The sequence below is a fragment of the Heloderma suspectum genome, chromosome 5 (genome assembly GCF_057233095.1).
Source record: "Heloderma suspectum isolate Gila_16-S chromosome 5, 16-S_ref, whole genome shotgun sequence".
NCBI classification, from domain to species: domain Eukaryota; kingdom Metazoa; phylum Chordata; class Lepidosauria; order Squamata; family Helodermatidae; genus Heloderma; species Heloderma suspectum.
The window spans coordinates 198,289,148-198,308,597 of NC_139462.1; the positions used below are offsets into that span (position 1 = coordinate 198,289,148).

Below are 19,450 nucleotides of genomic sequence, written 5' to 3' on the forward strand. Positions count from 1 at the left end.
TATGTCCTTTGAAAATATAGGGAATAGGATCTTCTTTGGGGAAGGGCCATCGTTTAGTGGTAGAGTATATGCAATGTGTGCAGAGGTTTCCAGGTTCAGTCCTTGGCATCTCCAGTTACATGGTCATATATGATGGGAAAAACTTTGGCTGGAGACCATGGAGAGCCACTGCCCATCAAAGTAGATCAGCCTTCTCCAACCTGGTGCCCTCCAGATGTGTTCATTTCCAACTCCCACTGGATGTGTTCATTTCCAACTCCCATAATTCCCAGGGGGAATGGCCAGGCTTGCTGGGAATGATAGGAGTTGGAAATGAACACATTGGAAGGGCACCAGGCTGGGGAAGGCTGGAGTAAATAGTAGTCTAGATGGACCAGTGGTCTCACTCATGTAAGGCAGCATCATAAGTCCTCTCTTGAGAGTGCTACCTGTGGCAAACTCCTCTCCTTCCCAACCAGGGTGTCCTGCTAAAGCCACCCCTAGATTCTTGGCCACGATGTTGCCCAAGCCATGAAGTGGGAACACATACAAATACCCTTTACAACATAAAACACTTGGGTTCAGTGTGTATATACACTTGCTTGCACCCCCAAACCCGGCAGCCTGCCTGCGCATGTTTTGTAACCCAGCTTGTCTGCACTGAGGACACAAAACAGTGAAAGCATCACAAGCAAACCATAAAAGCTAAATATATTCTCTTTAAATGTACATTTGGAACGATATGATCGTCAGATACTGTTATTTATTTATTTAGCAATATGGGCTTTCCAGTGCAACTCTCAGAATGTGCTAGATCTATTTTGTTTTTGTTCATGTTAGCTTCTTCCAAAAATACCTCTTCTCAATAAGCACTGTTGTGATGTTAAAATGGCAATAAATGCAAGCTGTGCCACATTCTCCAAACTTCACAAAAAGACTCAAGAATCACCAGACTATTTAAAGGTAAACATGGGTATTTTTGAAGTTTTCCCATCCGTTATATCTGAGTGCAAAGAGTATATTTGCGGAATAAATCTCTGCATGGCCAGTTTTCCAAGTGTTTGACATGGAGTTTGTGGATCTACTGTTTGCAATCTAGATGCCAACATATGAGCAATGCAAACACTATGCCCATCTATCAATGCTGGCCCTATTGACTTTGATTGTCCTTGTGACAGCAGAGCACCTTGAAGTCCATTTATGAAGGGTTCTTGTACTCAAAGAGGCTAAATAAAAATCATTTGGGGTGAGGACATTTCTTCATGGTTATACTGAAGAGAACAGGTGAGCATTTCAGTTTTCAAATGGGCAGAGATCTCAAGCTCCACACCAGTCCCCATTCTTCTCCATGTCACATACTATGACCATGATACATGTATTTGTCCCCTTCTCTTGACCATTGCCAGTTGTCAGCCCTTTTTTCTTTTTGTATCCTGCAGTCTCTTATCCTCAAAGCACCCTCCCGTGACTCCTTCAGCCACTGCAGTCATCATATCTGTTCTCTTTCTGCTCTTCATCTCCAAGCTCTTCAAACAGGTCACCTCAATTTTCTTTATTTTGATTAGCAATACTCCTTTAATCTATTTCAGTCTATATTCTATCATCTCCTGGATTACCATTGCTGTTTATTTTGCTTGCCTACGATAGCAGGTGGGGACTTCTAATTTTACTGCACATCACCTAGTACAACGTTAGGGATGCTGTTGCTGCTGCTGCTACAACTACAACTACTTCAATAAAATGTCTGTCGGGAGCCCTTTGTCCATTTTAAAACTAGCATAAGCACTTGTTCAGCAGATATGCTGAGCAGCCAGCTACTGGGTACTAGCACTTAGCTATTGCCACTCTGGATCCACCTAAGCGTGGTTGAGAAGTATGGTCTACAATTGTTCCTCTTGGTTGACCATAGCATAATGATGGTATGACTGGAGTGGAAAATGCCACTGTTGGCAGACAGGAGTGCAGCTCAGCATTGCAGGGATAAGTAAGGAGGACAGACAGACAGAGGCTAAGGTCACAGCAGCAATATGGACCTTGAAAGTGGGAGGCAGAAGAGGAGGAAAACACAGGATCATAGGGACAGAGAGTACAAAGAAGTGCCATGGCCAAACTCTAGGAGGGAAGGTTCATTCATCATTCTAGGCAATATGGACCTTGAGAGTGGGAGGCAATTCAAGGCAAAATGGACCTTGAAAGTGGGAGGCAGAAGAGGAGGAAAACGCAGGATCAGAGGGACAGAGAGTACAAAGAAGTGGCATGGCCAAACTCTAGGAGGGAAGGTTCATTCATCATTCTAGGCAATATGGACCTTGAAAGTGGGAATCAGAAGAGGAGGAAAATGCAGGATCAGAGGGATAGAGAGTATAAAGAGGTGGCGCAGCCAAACTCTAGGAGGGAAGGTTCATTCATCATTCTAGGCAATATTCTAGAGTGGCTGGGTAGCCAGCCAGATGAGCGGCTAATAGATCTAATAAAACAAACAAACAAATATGGACCATGAAAGTGGGAGGCAATTCAAGGTAATATGGACCTTGAAAGTGGGATGCAGAAGAAGAAAATTCAGGATCATATGGACAGAGAGTACAAAGAAGTGGCATGGCCACGCTCTAGGAGGGAAGGTTCATTCATCATTCTAAATACATCCAGCTCTAGCTATTACTATAAATGTGAATTTAATTAAATTTAAGGTTTCAAATACTCCCACAAAGACATACTGAAATGATTTTAAAAAAAAGAGAGTTCTGATTTCAAACAATGAAAAGGCAACAGTAAACTAGCTTGTGGGTTTTCAGTATTCTGTTTAAAGTTTCCAAAAACAGTAGTTTCATTCTGCTATGATGTGCTAGAATACTTCTGTAAGACCACAGCAGAGAGAGAGAGAGAGAGAGAGAGAGAGAGATTCTTATAATACATCCTCTGATAATAGTTAATCGGAATCCTCTGTTTCCTCTAAGATAGGGTAATCTTTTAGGCTGATTAGTTTTCACAAATAATTTTAGGCACATATGACCTCTAATCTGGGGAACAGCAAGAACATGAATTCTTACAGACAAGTGTTAGTATTTTTTTGTCACTGTTTTTTTCAACCCTCTGTGGTGAATCATGCTAACTCAAAAAAACACAAAAAACTGTCCCAGATGTGATTGCTCTTCATGTTCAGCCTTACAGATGTGCAACACAGTCATGCATAGTAGGACTTGTGCTTGTCCAAGGTTCTGTTCTTTTTTCAGCTATAGCTGTACTATAGAACAGGAGATAATACCTGATGGAGTGCCTCTCCTGGTATGAACTTACCCATACACTGTGATCAACATCTGAGGCTCTCCTCAGAATGCTTCTGCCAAGGGAGGTTCAGAGGCTGGCAACAAAAGAGGGGGCCTTTTCAGTGGTGCCCCCTGAGAACTGTGTAAGGCTCTCTCCAGTGAGTTACGCCTGGTGCTAACGTTGGCATCTTTTTAGTGCCAGGTAAAGGTCTTCCTGTACTCCCAGGCATTTGAAGGCATATGATGGGGTTTTTTTTTATGCATCAGTTGTTTTTGTTATGGTCTGTACTGATGTTTTAGTGGTTTTATTATATTTTGGTATTTTTAATGGAAATTGTTTTTAACTATTTTATATTTTCCATGTTTTAATAATTGTGTTTTAAGTTGCCTTGGGTCTTATTTAAGAGAAAGGCTACTAAGAAATTCAATTAATAATAATAATAATAATAATAATAATAGATGATGATGGTGATGATGATGATGATGATGAAAATGCAACATGCCTTATCCTGGCCTCTGCAAAAACCTCACACACCTACCTCTAAATTAGTTACACTGCCCAAGGCTGTCCCTTGCCTATAGCCAGAGCTTCTTAGGTATGCTGGCCTTTGATTTGCATGGTCTCTGGGGCTTCAGACCCCACCCTACCCCCAATACTGATAAAGTAATTCCTCAGGCTATGCTTAAGAATAAGTCTTTTGTTTTTTGTTTTCAAGGACTTAATTCCTTTCCCAAAGAAAACACATTACCCCAAATCCTACATTCAAGTCATTATTCCAACATGGCTCCCAAGGAAACATGAAAGATGGTGAAGAGCTACCTTTTTATTGGACCAGTTTTTGTAGGTGAAAGAAAAAGGTGAGGTTCCAAGCTTCACTAAGCTCCTATGGTGATAACCTATTAAAAGATTTCTCCCTAGTATTCCAGAGAGGTTTCTTTTTATATTGTAAGGCTCCAGTGTGGAACTTCCTCTTGCTATGACTAGTTTTGGGGGGAACTGTAGCCTTAATCTACAGTCACAGCAAGAAAAATCATTATTATTTATTGCATTGGCTGTAATTAAAAGTGAAGCCCTATCTATCTATCTGTCTATCATCTATCTATCTATCTATCTATCTATCTATCTATCTATTTATTAATTACAGTATTTGTATACTGCTCCACATCCAAACACCTCAGAGCAGTGAACAGCAGACAGGGTAAAGAGTAAAAGCACTATGTTAAGATAGATAAATAGATAGATAGATAGATAGATAGATAGATAGATGATAGATAGATAGATAGATAGATAGATAGATAGATAGATAGATTTCTGATAAAACCAAATTTAATAAACTATGACTTCCTAAAATAAAAGTGTTTTCAGGAGGCGCCAGAAGCGACACCACGTTGGTGCATGCCTGACCTCCAAAGGCAGGGAATTCCATAGGATGGGGGCCACCACACTGAAGGATCTTTTTCTGGTGGACTCCAATCGGGCCATAGGTCCATGTGGAACCACCAGGAGCATACCCTCTGATGACCTCAGTGACCAGGCAGGTTGGTAAGGGAGAAGGTGCTCTCTCAAATATCCTGGTCCCAAGTTGCATTATCAGTCACTCCCACTAGAACATGGACACAATAGGATACTACCCATAATATCCATTTATTTATTTATTCATACTCAAATTTATAGGCTGCTTTTCAAAATAAAAATTCTTCCAAAGCGGCTTGCAGAATAAAACTAAAAACGTGATGTGTGAGCATGATACAAATATATATATATATATATATATATACACACACACACACACACACACACACACAAATAAATTATTTTCTGGTCATTTAAAACAATTTGTATTTGGGGCATCCAGGAGGAGACATTCACAATTCATATAGTTTAGAGCAGGGGTGGGCAGAAAGCAAATCTCCAGATGTTTTTTACTTCAGCTTTCAGCATTTCTGACTATTAGCCATGCTGGCAGGGGCTTCTGTGAGTTGAAGTCCAAAACATCTGGAGATCTACCTTATGCACACCTTTGGTTTAGAGTGCCAAAACAAAACCACCTACCTCCAAAACATCATAGTCACAAGTTGTATGGTATTCAATGTCAAATTCCACAATGGTGAGTTGAATGCTACTACCTGGGGATGTATGAATATACCAGTGACATTCCCTATTGTGCGGGTACTTGTTTGGATATCCAGGGCTCTGGAAAGATCCAGAAGTTCCAGAGAGTTCTCCACCACATCCTGGAAAAAATAGACAACACAGTTCAGGACTGTGGTAAAATGACCATCTAATTGCAAAGAAGTTAACACTGATAGTATATTCAAAAGATATACAGTTAGGGGGGTTTCATGAAAACTTTCTCATCATGATGAAATGAGGATTGAATGAGCAAGTTGCTTTAACATAAACTGATTGTCCTTGGGGTTGTGTGCTCTGATTTCTGTTACATTTGAATCAGAAAACTATAGTTGGAGCATGCCCTCCAAACCAAAATTGGAAAGCAGAATTGGTTTCAAGTGGTTTTCTAATTCTGGGTTGGATGGTAAGTCCAAACTGTAGTTTGCCAATTCAGATGCAATGGCAATCTATGGCTTGACTGAAACTGGAAATCTCTAAGGAGAACTGATGTTCATCCAATGGGAAGGGGGAAGGATGCAAGCCTGAGGCATTTGGCTGTTATACCTGAACCAACCCAATCTGTGTTGCCCATGTGACGGGAGCTACCGGTCCTACATGCAGGAACTCATGTCCCTGTGCACAGCTGACATGGGTGGTGAGCCACCAGGGCTTCAGTCTGGAATATCTTCCCAGGCAGTGAAAGATTTACATGTATTGGACTGGTTCTACCCACTTAGAATGAGCACTGGGCCCTCCTAAGCCAAAAGTGCTATAAAGGCTCTCTGTCTAGGCTGGGAATTTGCTTGGGCAATAATAGACTTTCCTGACTCTTGGCTTGCACTGATTCTTGGCTTGCTCAGCTTTGTCTCCTGGCATGACTCCTGGCTCCAACCTGACAGCTGTCTACGAATCAACCAGCCCAGACACCATGATCAATTGAGATTGCTTCTCTGTGTGGCAACATCAAAGTTTCCCCAAATGCCCTAAATTGGGTCGATGGCAACATGATAAATATTGGAGTGACCTAGTATTTGGCCACATGGTGAATTAATCTCAAGATCACTTTGTCATGGAAAATCCCAAATTTAAGCATATCGAGAAAGGGCTTATTGGCTGATACTTCTAGCCTAATTTCTAACATTCCACCTTTCCACATTGGCCTGTCTGCCAAGGAACTCCTGAAGAACTCCTTAAACCCCTGTACGTTGCAGAAGGTTCTGTGACACATTCTAGGGTGTACACTCCATACAGGGCACTCCTGAGACTTGTTGCACCTCTCCACCACTCTGTGTGCACTGAGAGTAGGGATGTAAGGACTGTGTCTTCCTGTCTGTGCTTTGTAGATTGTCAGGCACCTTTTGCTCCATCATGTATCATGGGAATCGGGGCTTTTTTTTTACTTTCTGAATTTGCGCAAATGTGCATTTGCACAATTTCGCGCGTGCAAAAATGCTCAAATTCCCCCCAAATGTGCATTTTTGTGCTTTAGTCTATGGGTGAAATTTAGTCTATGGGTGAAATATGGGCACATTTTTAGACAGGTTTTTAAATTTAGTGTATTTTTCTATGGCGCAAAATTCGGGAAAGTTAAAAAAAAACTGGCTGGCAAGTCGGCAGAATCCACCATACAGGGATAAGCTGATCCACTATGGAATCCACAGGTCAGATTCATGAGAACTGAAACTCATTTGGTGCCATTGCGGATTTATCCAACATCCATAACTGAGAGTGCACCCTAGAATACACCCAGCACTTCCCTCAGGCTGTACATTGCAGGGAACGATCAGTAGCAATGTGCAAGCTTCTGTCAGGGAAGCTTGTGTGATCTACTCATTGTAAGAATATTGTTCCAGGCCAGTATTCTTACTGCATCTGGGACGGAGCTAAAGACGAAACTTGCAGAGTAATGGTACCTTGGATTTTCATTTGGTTTTGGTTTTGGGATATGTATGTATGAATGTATGTAAATATTTCTAGGCTGATTTTCTACCCATAGGCTTCCAAAGCAGCTGACCAATTAAATCACTGAAAATAGCTATAAATACATAATGACACAGTAACAGAAAAGCTAGCAGCACAATACAACAGAAAATCAGTCAATTATAAAAAAAAACTGCCAGGAACCAAATAAAATAGGTACCACTACTAGGTACCACTACTAGGTACCACTACTGAGAACGTCCTCTCCCATGGCACTGCCAGTCGCAGCTCTGATGATAGCAGGACATGCAGCAAGAGGAAGCAGGGCCTTCAGCAATTTTGTTAACAGACATCATTACACAGATCTCCCTCAGAACTGTATATCTTTCTTTAAAAGCAGCTATACATTTCTGTTTCTCTAGTACAGCGGTGGGCAACGTCAGGGGTTCTGAGAGCCATTTTCATGCCCTGAGACCTGTCCACCTATGGGCTGCACTCCACAGGGCACCACAGACTCTGCAGGGTACCCCCCAAAATATTTATGTTTGTTTTATTTTATTTATTACATTTTTATGCGGCCCAATAGCAGAGGCTCTCTGGGCAGTTCACAATTAAAACCATAAAATACAACTTGAAGAAAAGTAATATAAAACTTCTAGAAGCTTAAAAGTATCACAGAAAACCAAAGTAAAACCCAATGGCAGTTACAGCCCAGTGAAAGCCTGGGTGAAAAGGTGTGCCTTCAGGAGGTGTTTAAAAGATGTCACATTTTCTGCCTCTCGAACTGCACGAGGGAGGGTTTTCCAGAGGGTAGTTGCCGCTACAGAGAAGGCCTGCCATCGGGATTCTTCATGGTGACCTTCTGTTTGGTTTTGAATGACCAGCAGGACCTCCTCCGGAGATCTTAAATGTCGCCTGGGCATATATAAGGGAAGGCGGTCTGCTACATATCCTCATCCCAAGTTGTTTAGGACTTTATATAATAATAGCATAACCTTGTACGTGGCTCAGTAGGTAATAGGCAGCCAATGCAGTTCTTTTAACCAGGTGTTATATATGAGCATAGCTAGATGTCCGAGAGAGCACCCTAGCTGCTGCATTCTGCACTAGCTGCAGCTTCTGAACCATGCACGACGGCAGCCCCACATAGAGTGCATTGCAGTTAGGGATGGCGGAGAATTTCTCCCTGACTCTTCGGGGGGCCAAGCGCCAATGCATTCGGCCCCCCGAAATCGGCAGTGAAATTCTCTGCCCCCCGCCCCCCCCCCGAGATGGGACTTACCTTTGGCGAATGTCCCCCCTGGCGGCGGGTCCTGGCGGCGGTTCATCGGCCTTTCGGCGGGGGCGGGGGCACCGTCGCCATTACAAAGTGTAAAAAAACCAAACAAACCCGTGATAGGCTACATAACGATTAACGTAGCCTATCATGGCTAGATTTCCAAAGTCAGCCATGATAGGCTACGTAAATCATTACGTAGCCTATCACGGGTGACTTTGAAAAAAAAAAAAAGTGCGTATGCAAATGGCGGTGCCCATAGGGCACCGCCATTTGTGTTCCTTATTTGGTCCCGGTAGTCTACGTAAAGATTTATGTAGACTACGCCGTAGTCTACATAAATCTTTACGTAGACTACCGGGACCAAATAAGGAACGCAAACGGTGGCGCCCATAGGGCGCCGCCATTTGCATACGCACTTTTTTTTTTTCAAAGTCACCCGTGATAGGCTACATAATGATTTACGTAGCCTATCACAGCTGACTTTGGAAATCTAGCCGTGATAGGCTACATTAATCGTTACGTAGCCTATCACGGGTTTTGTTTTTTTTTACACTGTGTTTCGCGGCCGGGGAGACGGGGCGCTTCTCCCCGGCCTGAATTTCGGCCGGGCGAGGCAGGAAGCCTTCCCCCCTCGCCTGAACTTCAGGGGGAGAAGTGAAGCGCCTCCCCCCCACTGCGAAGCACCCTTGCGAAAAGGTAAGTGACTTTCGTACATCCCTAATTGCAGTAGTCTAATCATGAGGTTATCATCAGTGCATGGATCACCATGGCTAGCCTATCCGTATCCTAGGGTTGGCGGAGAATTTCTCCCCGAAACTTCAGGGGGCCGAGCGCCAACGTGTTCAGCCCCCCGAACAAGTTTCGGGGAGAAATCCTCCGAACCCCCCCGCCCCCCGCCCCCCCCCCGGGACGGGACTTACCTTCGCCGAATGTCCCTCCCGGCGGCGGGTCCGGCTGGCGGTTCGGCGGGTGTTCGAGCGGGGCGGGAGCGGGAGCCGGTCTTTCGACCGGCTGCCGCCGCCGCCATTGCAATAAAAGAAAAAAAAACGCCCCCTGATAGGCTACGTAACGATTAACGTAGCCTATCACGGCTAGATTTGCAAAGTCAGCCATGATAGGCTACGTCAATCGTCACGTAGCCTATCACGGGTGACTTTAAAAAAAAAAAGTGTGTACGGATAATGGCGGCCCCCATAGGGAGCCGCCATTCCCGTTCCTTATTTGGTCGCTGTAGTCTACGTAAAGATTTACGTAGACTACGGTGAAAATAAGGGCAACGCTATTTGCGTTGCCCTTATTTTCGCCGTAGTCTACGTAAAGATTTACGTAGACTACAGCGACTAAATAAGGAACGCGAATGGCGGCTCCCTATGGGGGCCGCCATTAGCGTACGCGCTTTTTTTTTTTTTTAAGTCACCCGTGATAGGCTACGTGACGATTGACGTAGCCTATCACGGCTGACTTTGCAGATCTAGCCGTGATAGGCTACGTGAATCGTCACGTAGCCTATCAGGGGGCGTTTAAAAAAAAAAAAAACTTTCGCGTTCGCGGCCGGGCGAGGTGGGAAGCCTCCTCCCCGGCCTGAATTTCGGCCGGGGCGAGGCGGGAAGCCTCCCCCCCGGCCTGAATTTCGGCCGGGGCGAGGCGGGAAGCCTCCCCCCCCGGCCTGAACTTCGCGGGGGGAGCAGCAAAGCGCCTCCCCCCCACCGCGAACATCCTTCGAGGACAGGTAAGGGACTTTCGTCCACCACTACCCTATCCAGGAATGGGCGTAGCTAGCATATCAATCAGAGTTGGTAATGGGCGCTCCAGGCCACCGAGGTCACCTGAGCATCCAGTGACAAAGATGGATCCAGGAGCACCCCCAAACTATGAACCTGCTCCTTCAGAGGGAGTGCAACCCCATCCAGAATAGGCAAACACCCTAATTCCCAGACCTGGGAACTGCCAACCCATAGGGTCTCTGTCTTATCGGGATTCAGCTTCAGTTTATTGGTGTCAGGGTTCCCTTGGCCCCCTCCTTCATCAAGCACTCACTAACAACACAAAAAGAGAGGCTTCAGTCTCACGCCTTTAATTCATTATTCACAGGTTCATTGCAGATGCAAATCCCTGAAGACTCTCTGGCTACAAAGGAATGCCCCCAAGGGATTCAAATGGAATAAATGAAAGTTGCCCACAGTTTGAAAGGGCGGCTGTCTGACTAGGCTAACTTAGGGAAGGAGGTCCTGCCCCTCCCCTGCTTCTCCCCAGCGTAGCCTCTCATGCATCGCTAAACAGTTGGAACATCTAAGCTCCACCCCTGATGTTTCCCTTTTAGCTCTGCATCTCCGCCTGGCATCTCTTAGGTCACAGACCTCAAGCCCTGCATCCTCCTCCCCGCTGCTTCTCACAGAAGGGGGTGAGGGGGAAGCTTCATGCCTGGCCATCTCGGAGTTGGTAACCTGAGAAGCACGCCTACGTGAACTGGCCTGTGAAAAAACCTCCCCCAGTTCTGGCTGCTCCTCTTCTAAATCTGAGCTGCTAACTATCTCCCTGTGCTCAGAATCAATCCTGACAATTGGCCCTCATCCAAGCCATAACTGCATCCAGGCACCAGTTCAGAACGTCCATGGCCTCTCCTGATTCAGATGTTGCAGAGAAATAGAGCTGGGTGTCGTCAACATACTGGTGACACCTTGCCCCAAATCTCTTGATGACCACTCCCAATGGCTTCATATAGATATTAAATAACATTGGGGACAGGATGGTTCCCTGTGGTATCCCACAGTTCAGCTGCCATGGGGCTGAGGTGCTCTCACCCAATGATATTCTGTGGAACTGACCCTGCAAGTACGAGCTGAACCACTGTAGAACAGTGCCTCCAACTCCCCACTCACAGAGGTGGTCCAGGAGGACACAGTGGTCATTGGTATCGAAAGCCCGTGAGAGATCAAGAAGAAGTTACAGGTCACACTCCCCCATCTCTCTCCCAAAGAAAGTCATTCATCAGGGCGACCAAGGCCGATTCCATCCCAAAACCACGCCTGAATCCAACTGGAATGGATCCAGATAATCAGTTTCATCCCAGAGTGACTGCAGTTGAGACGCCACCATTCTCTCGAGCACCTTACTCAAGAATGGGGTGTTTGTGACCAGATGATAGGTAGCATAGATCTCTGGATCAAGGGAGGGTTTTTTCAGAAGTGATCACACCACTGCCTCCTTCAAGGCAGTAGGGACCACCCCTCATGCAATGTTGCATTCACCACTCCCCTGATCCATCTGGTCAGCCCCACGTGGCTGGGTCGAATAAGCCATGATGGGCAAGGGTTGAGAGAGCATGTGGTGAGTCAAACAGATGCAAGTGTCTTGTGCGCATCCACATTTATCCCACAAACCAGGATAAGACAATGCACCGGACACCTCAATGGACACTGTATCAATAGCGGTATTCAAGTCAGCATGAAGGTGAGCAATTTTGTCCTTGAAGTTCTTGCAAACTCATCACAGTGGGCTTCCAAGGGTTCCAGTATTGGATTCACTGGGTTTGATGTAAGTAACCCCTGAATCACTCAGAAAAGTTCAGGTGGACAGCTATGGGAGGATGCGATGGAGGTAGCAAAGTAAGCCTTCTTTGCTGCCTTCACCACCATGCAGTAGGTGCTATTACACACTCTTACGTGTGTTGGATCACCTTCATGATGAGTCTTATGCCACTTACACTCTTCTGACCTGTTTCATTGTCTGAAGCTGCCCAGTAAACTAGGGAGCCTTCCGAGCTACACAGTGTCGAAGAGGGCACTGAGGAGCAATTGTGTCAATGGCCCTTCACACCTTGCAATTCCATAGTGCGACAAGGGCCTCGACAGAGTCGGCTCTGGCTACTGAGAAATCCCCCAGACAACTCAGGAATCACTTGGATTCCATAAGTCTCTAGGGACGGACCATCTTAATGGGTCCCCCACCTCTGCAGGGAGGGACTGGCAGCATGAAACCAAATTTCACCAGGAAGTGGTCTGACCATGACAACGCGTTTGCTGCTGAAATTGATGGCAACCCACTACAGCACACAAAACAGGTTAATTTTACTTGTTCTGAAGCTAATTTGGCCTTTTAAGTGCTGTGTAGCAGCTAAAAAAAGTAAAAAGTAAAGGTGTCCCCAACCAGTCGTGTCCGACTCTAGGGGGTGGTGCTCATCTCCATTTCTAAGCCGAAGAGCCAGCGCTGTCCGAAGACGCTTCCGTGGTCATGTGGCCGGCATGACTGAACACCGAGGTGCACGGAATGCTGTTACCTTTCCCGCCGAAGTGGTACCTATTTATCTACTTGCAATTTCTTGCTTTCGAACTGCTAGGTTGGCAGGAGCTGGGACTGAAGACGGGAGCTCACTCCGTCATGCAGCACTCGGGTCTCGAACTGCTGTTCTGCTGACCTACGGAGCACTAAAAGGATCAAATTTAGCTTCATAACAAGCTAAAGGTGACCCATTTAGTGCTCCATTGTGCTAAATCACCATATTTGTTTTAAAATGCCTATTTTGCCATTGCCTCCAAATTCAGCAGTACAGCAGGGGTGGTGGGGGCTGCCGGCTGTGCCAGGGGCAGCGGTGCCCACATGTGGCCCATGGCTCATGTGTTGTCCAGCCTTGCTCTAATACCTTAACCATTTGGGGAAGTGGGCTCATTTTTGCTGAAACTCAGATTTTGTTACTTCTGCTTTTTCTCATGTTGCCTGTCTATCTTAGCTAGAATTTGGGATTTCATCAATAATACTCAGATATCTTAGCCTATCTCTAGTCAAAACCAGTCTGGAGCAAAGAAAAAATGGGACAATTTAATATCTTGATTAAATTAAAGCATGCAAGAGGTGTCCCCCCCCCGCCCCCAGTCCCCGCAGTATCACACAGTATCCTACTTTACATTTGCAGTGAGTCATTATGAATGCAGAAATATATGCCAGATGGTTTTGGCAAGGGGGGAGGGAAATGAATCATTTCCTTTAAATCACAGAATTCATTTTACATATGGTCTCTTGGGAGACAAAGGTCTAAAATGTTTAATTCAATCTTTTACTACCACTCTCTTATCTTTGCAAAGACACATGAGGATTGGTTAAGATCCATGCTCCACCAAACAACATGTGGCCCATCCTGATTCATTAAGCAGGCATGAAACTGTGACTAAAGGCAGGAAAGACGAAGGTCAGGGAAGCCACTAAGAGTTGTTCCTGGGAGGATGTGGATTCTGCTCTGCTCTTGGCAGGCCTGGGGTGGGGGTGGGGTTGAAAGGGGGGAGAGCAGCTGTTAGTGCCTCTGAGGTACCAAAGCCAAATGCTACTTCTCAGCGAATATTATTTTCACGCTGCACATCTGCTCTTCAAAACGTTTGCACAGTTTCTACTCAATCAAGTTCAGAACTCTAGTAATTGCTGCATCAAAACAAGCAACACATTTTTGTGAAACCATCTAAGCATCATTTTTAAGATTCTGACAGGCCCAGGGGCTGAATATTCATTGGGGGGGGGGCTCCCTTCTCACTGTCTGGGTCAATGTAATTCCCCCTTCCTCATTAGATTATGTGTGTGTGTGTGTATACACACACACACACACACACACACGTCAAAAACTATCTATATAGATGTCAACGTTTAACCCAACAATATCCCATGTTTTTATATTTCCAAGATTGGAAAAAATGCTGTTTGGATTCACTTGCAAAGTTCAGCACTCCTTCTGCATAGGGGATCTTCTTTTCACATTTCATCAACTAACAAAAACATCAAATAAAAATTTAAAGGCCCAATTTGGACATGTGACATGCTGTTGAACGAACTGCAGCAAGCCTTGGGCTTGTGTTTCCTCTCCTTCCCCTCCTCTTTCATGTCCGCAAGGAGACTGGAAGCGCTCACTTCCGGTTTTACCCAAGCCACAGCTTCCCGTTTCGTTCAAACAGGAACTCTGGGAACTGTGGTTTGATGCCCAGAATCTCAAACCACATGTTCTCACTAACTAGAATTTAAGCAAGCCACAGCTCCCCGAGTTCCAATATCACAGGGAAAATAGGTGAATTTAAACATTAGGGGTAAAAACCAGGACTGGCTCCAGATTTGACAAGCCTTGGACAAAGTGTTTACGGGCAGGCCCGTCTTCTGTCAGTGAGCCATAGCAGACTTACTTAGCTGTGGTGGCAGCACCCTGGGCCTAATCACTCTTTCCATTTCTCACAGTTCCTCAGAGTCCTGCTGTGCTAGGTCAGGGGCACTGAAGGGAAATTCAAAATGGTGGCTACACCTAGCTGCCTGGCACTGCTCAGAGTGCTGGGCCAGGGAAAAAAATGAAGGGGGCATCAGGGCAGGCATCAGCAGTGGGCCCTGCCAGAATCAAGACCTTAATGGAAGAATCTTTTGTAGCTCATTTATATATACCTCAGCTTGTTTGGTAGTATCAGGTTCTTTTTTGTCCTTTATTTTGTCATTTATATACAAAACAGAATTGATAAGAAATACTTGTACTATATCAGGGAGTTCATGCTAAGCTATGCTGATGCATAGAATTGGCAAGTAAGTACATTTATATGGAAGTGGCACTGCTCTGAAATTCTGAGGACTTTATTGAAATGTGCTTAGAATTTCAACTTTAGCACTGCTCAGGTTAGCCTATGGGCAGTACAATTTGTAGCATACAGATTGTCTTGGCAGCCTTATGTCAGGACTAGTCCTCTTCTCATGTTCCCCTCTGCAATGTGTGGAAGGGGAAATCAATGTGTCAAAGTGGAAGTGGCATTATGGCCGCTGGATGTGACCTTTACACATTGGACCAAAGTGAGCATGGGCTCTATGCACATACAACTGCATGTGTGTAGGGCCTGGAGTGTGATTGCGAATCATGGTCATGCCAGGGTAACCAATTGCTTATAAAGGCCATACATGCACAGGGCCCATTCACACTTTTGGCCCATTATATGAACATCAGGGGCAAGGACAACCGAACCTCCTCCCCCTCCATATGTTGACTGAATGAATGGAGTGTGAGAAGAGGGCTACTCATTCTGGATGATCATGGTTTGTATCTTGATCAGCCATATCTAGTATTTACCAACATGGTCTTTGGCTTCCTCTTATTTCTGCCATGGAGAGTCTGTCCTCTCATACTATCCTTTAGTGTTATCCTCTTTGTTGCACCTTTGCTGGGCTTCCCTCCATTGCTCAAGTTTTTAAGGCTGTCATACAGTATTGTAGACATCAATGCCATGACCATGACATCCTGGTTCAACCTGCTTTTCAAAGATTTTTCAGGGCTTGCTGAGTTGCAGTAGGATACAGACAAATATTGAAGCCTGTCAGCAAACCAAGACCAATGGAAAAATAAACTTGCATTCACATCAGCGACAATGCATTCACAAAAATACCTGCCAAGCCTCTCAGCATCCCACCTTTCTAGGTTCCCTCCTCATCTCTCAACTACTGTTCTGTTTACCCCACATCTGGCATCAGCTGGACTTAAACATTGCTGAGATTTTCCTAGGAGATGTGTTTATGAGCCAGGGTGTTCATTATCAATTATCTTTAATTTGATTTTTCTCCCTATTTCTATTCATCAGATGAAAAAGGAAATGGTTCCTTATCAAAAGGAAACACCATAGATACAATGGGCATGCTTGCAAAGAAAGATAAAAAGCTATTTGTTAGCTTTCCCTTTTCATAAAAGCACAAAAGCATTTATGCATTGTATTTGACTATAAATATATTTATTGTGTTAAGAGACAGAGTGTATGCAAAAAAAATCAAACCAAAGCCAAAATACTCTAGACTAGTCATGAAGTGTACAATTCCAAGGCCGAATAAAATGCCAAGTAGACATTATTTAAAACCTTGGTTCAAGGAAATGGCCTCATATATTAACAACAATAAACAAACTGTGTTTCCCTTAGCTAGACCTAGGCCCAATCTACATGGCTGATTTAATGCAGAGGGAGAGCACATTGGGGTCATTTGTGACAGATGACACTGTCACCAATCTGCAGTGACCCTGCAGCTTCCCTCTGGAAAGGTGCATTTTTGGAAAGTTGTTTTAGTGCGTTGCTTTCCCTTAACACTGCTCCCAAGTGGTTCCACTGCAGTGTGCCCCATCCCCCCACATTAAATCCTGGCATGCCTATTTCTGTGACCTAGCAGTGACCTGGTCAAGGGAGGGGCACCCCCCCATTCTCTCTTTTCCCTCAATCGCAGTAGGGCTGCTTTCACAATAAGTAGCCTCTTTTTCCCATTCACAATAGGGCTGTTTCATTCAAAATAGTGGAGTAGCCGGCTTATATGTAGTGCACAGTGAAGAATACACAGAGGGGAAGGAGAAGGGGTGGCCAGTAGCGGGAGCGAGCGCCACTGGGATTTTGCAGTAGAGTTACTGCGATACACTGAATACAAAAGAATACACAGAGGGGTAGGAGAAGGGGTGGCTGTTTCCCCTGTGTGTGTGATTTTCCTGCATGCGTGTGTGTGGGTGGGGGGAGGAGGAGGCTTAGTTCAGGGGAAGGGAAGCAGAGGCAGTAGCAGCAGCAGCTAGCAGAGGAAGGCAACTCCAGGCCTTCCCTCTGCACTGTTTCTCCCCTTCAGAATAGCGTGTTATCTTGCTTTCCCCATTCATAAACAGAAGCCTCTGGTTGTTCCTTCATTCAGAATCGTGCAATTGCGTTGTTTCTCCCCTTCAGAATAACACATTAGCTTGCTTTCTTCATTCATAAATAGTAGCCTGTTTCCCCTGTGTGTGTGATTTTCCTGCATGTTTGTGTGTGTGTGGTGGGGGGAGGAGGAGGCTTAGTTTGGGGCTGGGGAAGCGGAGGCAGCAGCAGCCAGCAGAGGGAGGCAACTCCAGTCCATTCCCTCCGTGCAGGGCCCACGCAGCCCCTTCCTCCAATCAGTCAGGATACCGCAGTAGCAGCTTGACTCATTCATAGAATGCAGCCTCTTTTCATAAAAGTGCAGTTTTAATCTGTAATCATTCACAATATCCCACTTGAGATGAGAAGGGAGAGGTGTGGGGTTAAACTACAGGGGCTTAATTCAGTACTTCCAGTAAACTTCCCTGAGGGGAGCATGGACAGGTGTGAGGAACAAGCCTCTCTCATTTGCTGAGCAGCACCTACCGGGTTGATGACATTCAGTTCTACTCCACCCACCCAACCCCGAAGTATGGGGGTTTCAAGCCCTGTGTGACCTGTGAAAACCATTTTTTTTAGGTACGGTAAACCCCGCTGTTCACACTTCTTGTGCCTCTGATGGAACAAAGCTGATTTCATGAAAATCTGGATAATACCTGAAAGCGCTTCTCATTCCGTTTTCATGGAGATGACTCCCAAGTTTTCCTAAAATTATCGGATTTTTTCACGATGTAGTACTGTCTAAAATACTATTCTATTTTATTTTAATAATAAGCATCATATTTTTGTATATAGCTACAATACTGGTGTGATATCCTTATAACACTATAATATTTGGGGGGCACCATTCTGCAATAGTTCTGATCTTGCCTGTTGCATAGGCTTCTTCAGCTCTTAAACGTTGATAAACACCCTCTTTGCACTCTTTTCAGCACCAGGTGAAGACTTTTTTAAAAATTTCCCAGGTACTTTTTCTCCACTGAATTTTAGATTGGCCATTTGTGATGCTGCATATCTTATTATACTATTTTACTTGCTGTTGCCGGACTTTGTATGTTTTTTTTTAAATTGTTTTGTTGATCACTGGTTGATTGCATTTTAAATGTTTTCTTGTTGTAAGGCAACCAGAGTACTCTGTTGTTGGGTGGCAGGCAAATACCGTAAGTAAATAAATAAAATCATGTTTTAAAATAGGTGTGAATGTCTATGCACGCAAAATTAACACTATCGGTTAGAGCCTATTTGGCAGGGAGTGAAACTGACCCACAAAACCTATGAATGGCTTATCTCACTTTGCGTCCTTTTTCTTGCAAGACACTAAGGTCACAATCCTATTGCGATGATCATAAGCTTCCAAAGTTTATCATAAGCTTCCACTCACTCAGCACCCGTCCTTGAGCACCACAATCACCATTTTGCAAAAAAATGGCAATCGCGAATATGCACACATCTAGTTGTATGCAAAATGGTGCCATGATTGGCCCATATATGCAAGATTACAGACTTAAATGGGCTATTTACACTTGTAAACTTGCATATATGGGCCATTCATGGTGACATTTTGCATACAACTAGATGTGCGCATATTCGCGTTCACCGTTTTTCACAAAATGGCGCTCACGGTGGTTGCAGATGGGTCCCAGGTGAGTGCTGGTGGCTCAGCAAGGACAGGGGGGTTGGGTGGGGGCAGGGGCTTGGCAGGCATGGCTTGGGAGCATGGGGGAATGAATCGGGCGCCCCAACAATCCCTACCTATGGGCCCTGAGATGCTGTCTAGGGACCATAGGATCATCCCTTCCCACAATTTGTGATGTACAGATTTTGTGAAATCATTGATGGAATCAGATCTTTCTCAATTACCCAAACTTGTGTTTGTATTGGAAAGTGTGTACTTGCACAATACACAAATCCCCCCACCCCCAAACCCCAATCTGCATTTTCACACTTTAGCCTTTAGGGGAAATGTGCATTTTAAAAATATTTTTCATATTTTTGTATGATGTACGTGCATACAATTCCAGAAAATAAAAAAATGGTCTGTGAGTCTGTGGAATCTGTGCAACTCGGAAAAGCCAGTCCACTGCAGAATCCATGGGTTGGATTCATAGAAATCCAAACACTTTTGAATCCAATGCGGATTTGTCTGGCATCCCTAAACACAACTACCCCTCTGGAATTCATCTAAAGATAGGTACACATATCCATCCCCACCAGTGTGCGTGCCAGTTACAGCTCAGCAGAACTAAAATGGGCAAACATT

The 19,450-nt window shown here is 44.8% G+C and overlaps 1 protein-coding gene across 2 annotated transcripts in view; it reads right to left on the reverse strand.

The window, feature by feature from the left end:
• CUBN (cubilin) overlaps positions 1 to 19,450 on the reverse strand; it is a 260,102-nt gene that overhangs the window by 140,972 nt on the left and 99,680 nt on the right. For both annotated transcript variants that reach the window (XM_084860471.1, XM_084860472.1), the window contains exon 29: positions 5,296 to 5,477. In XM_084860471.1, the coding sequence (XP_084716597.1) occupies positions 5,296 to 5,477 (182 nt within the window). The remainder of the gene's footprint in view (positions 1 to 5,295; positions 5,478 to 19,450) is intronic.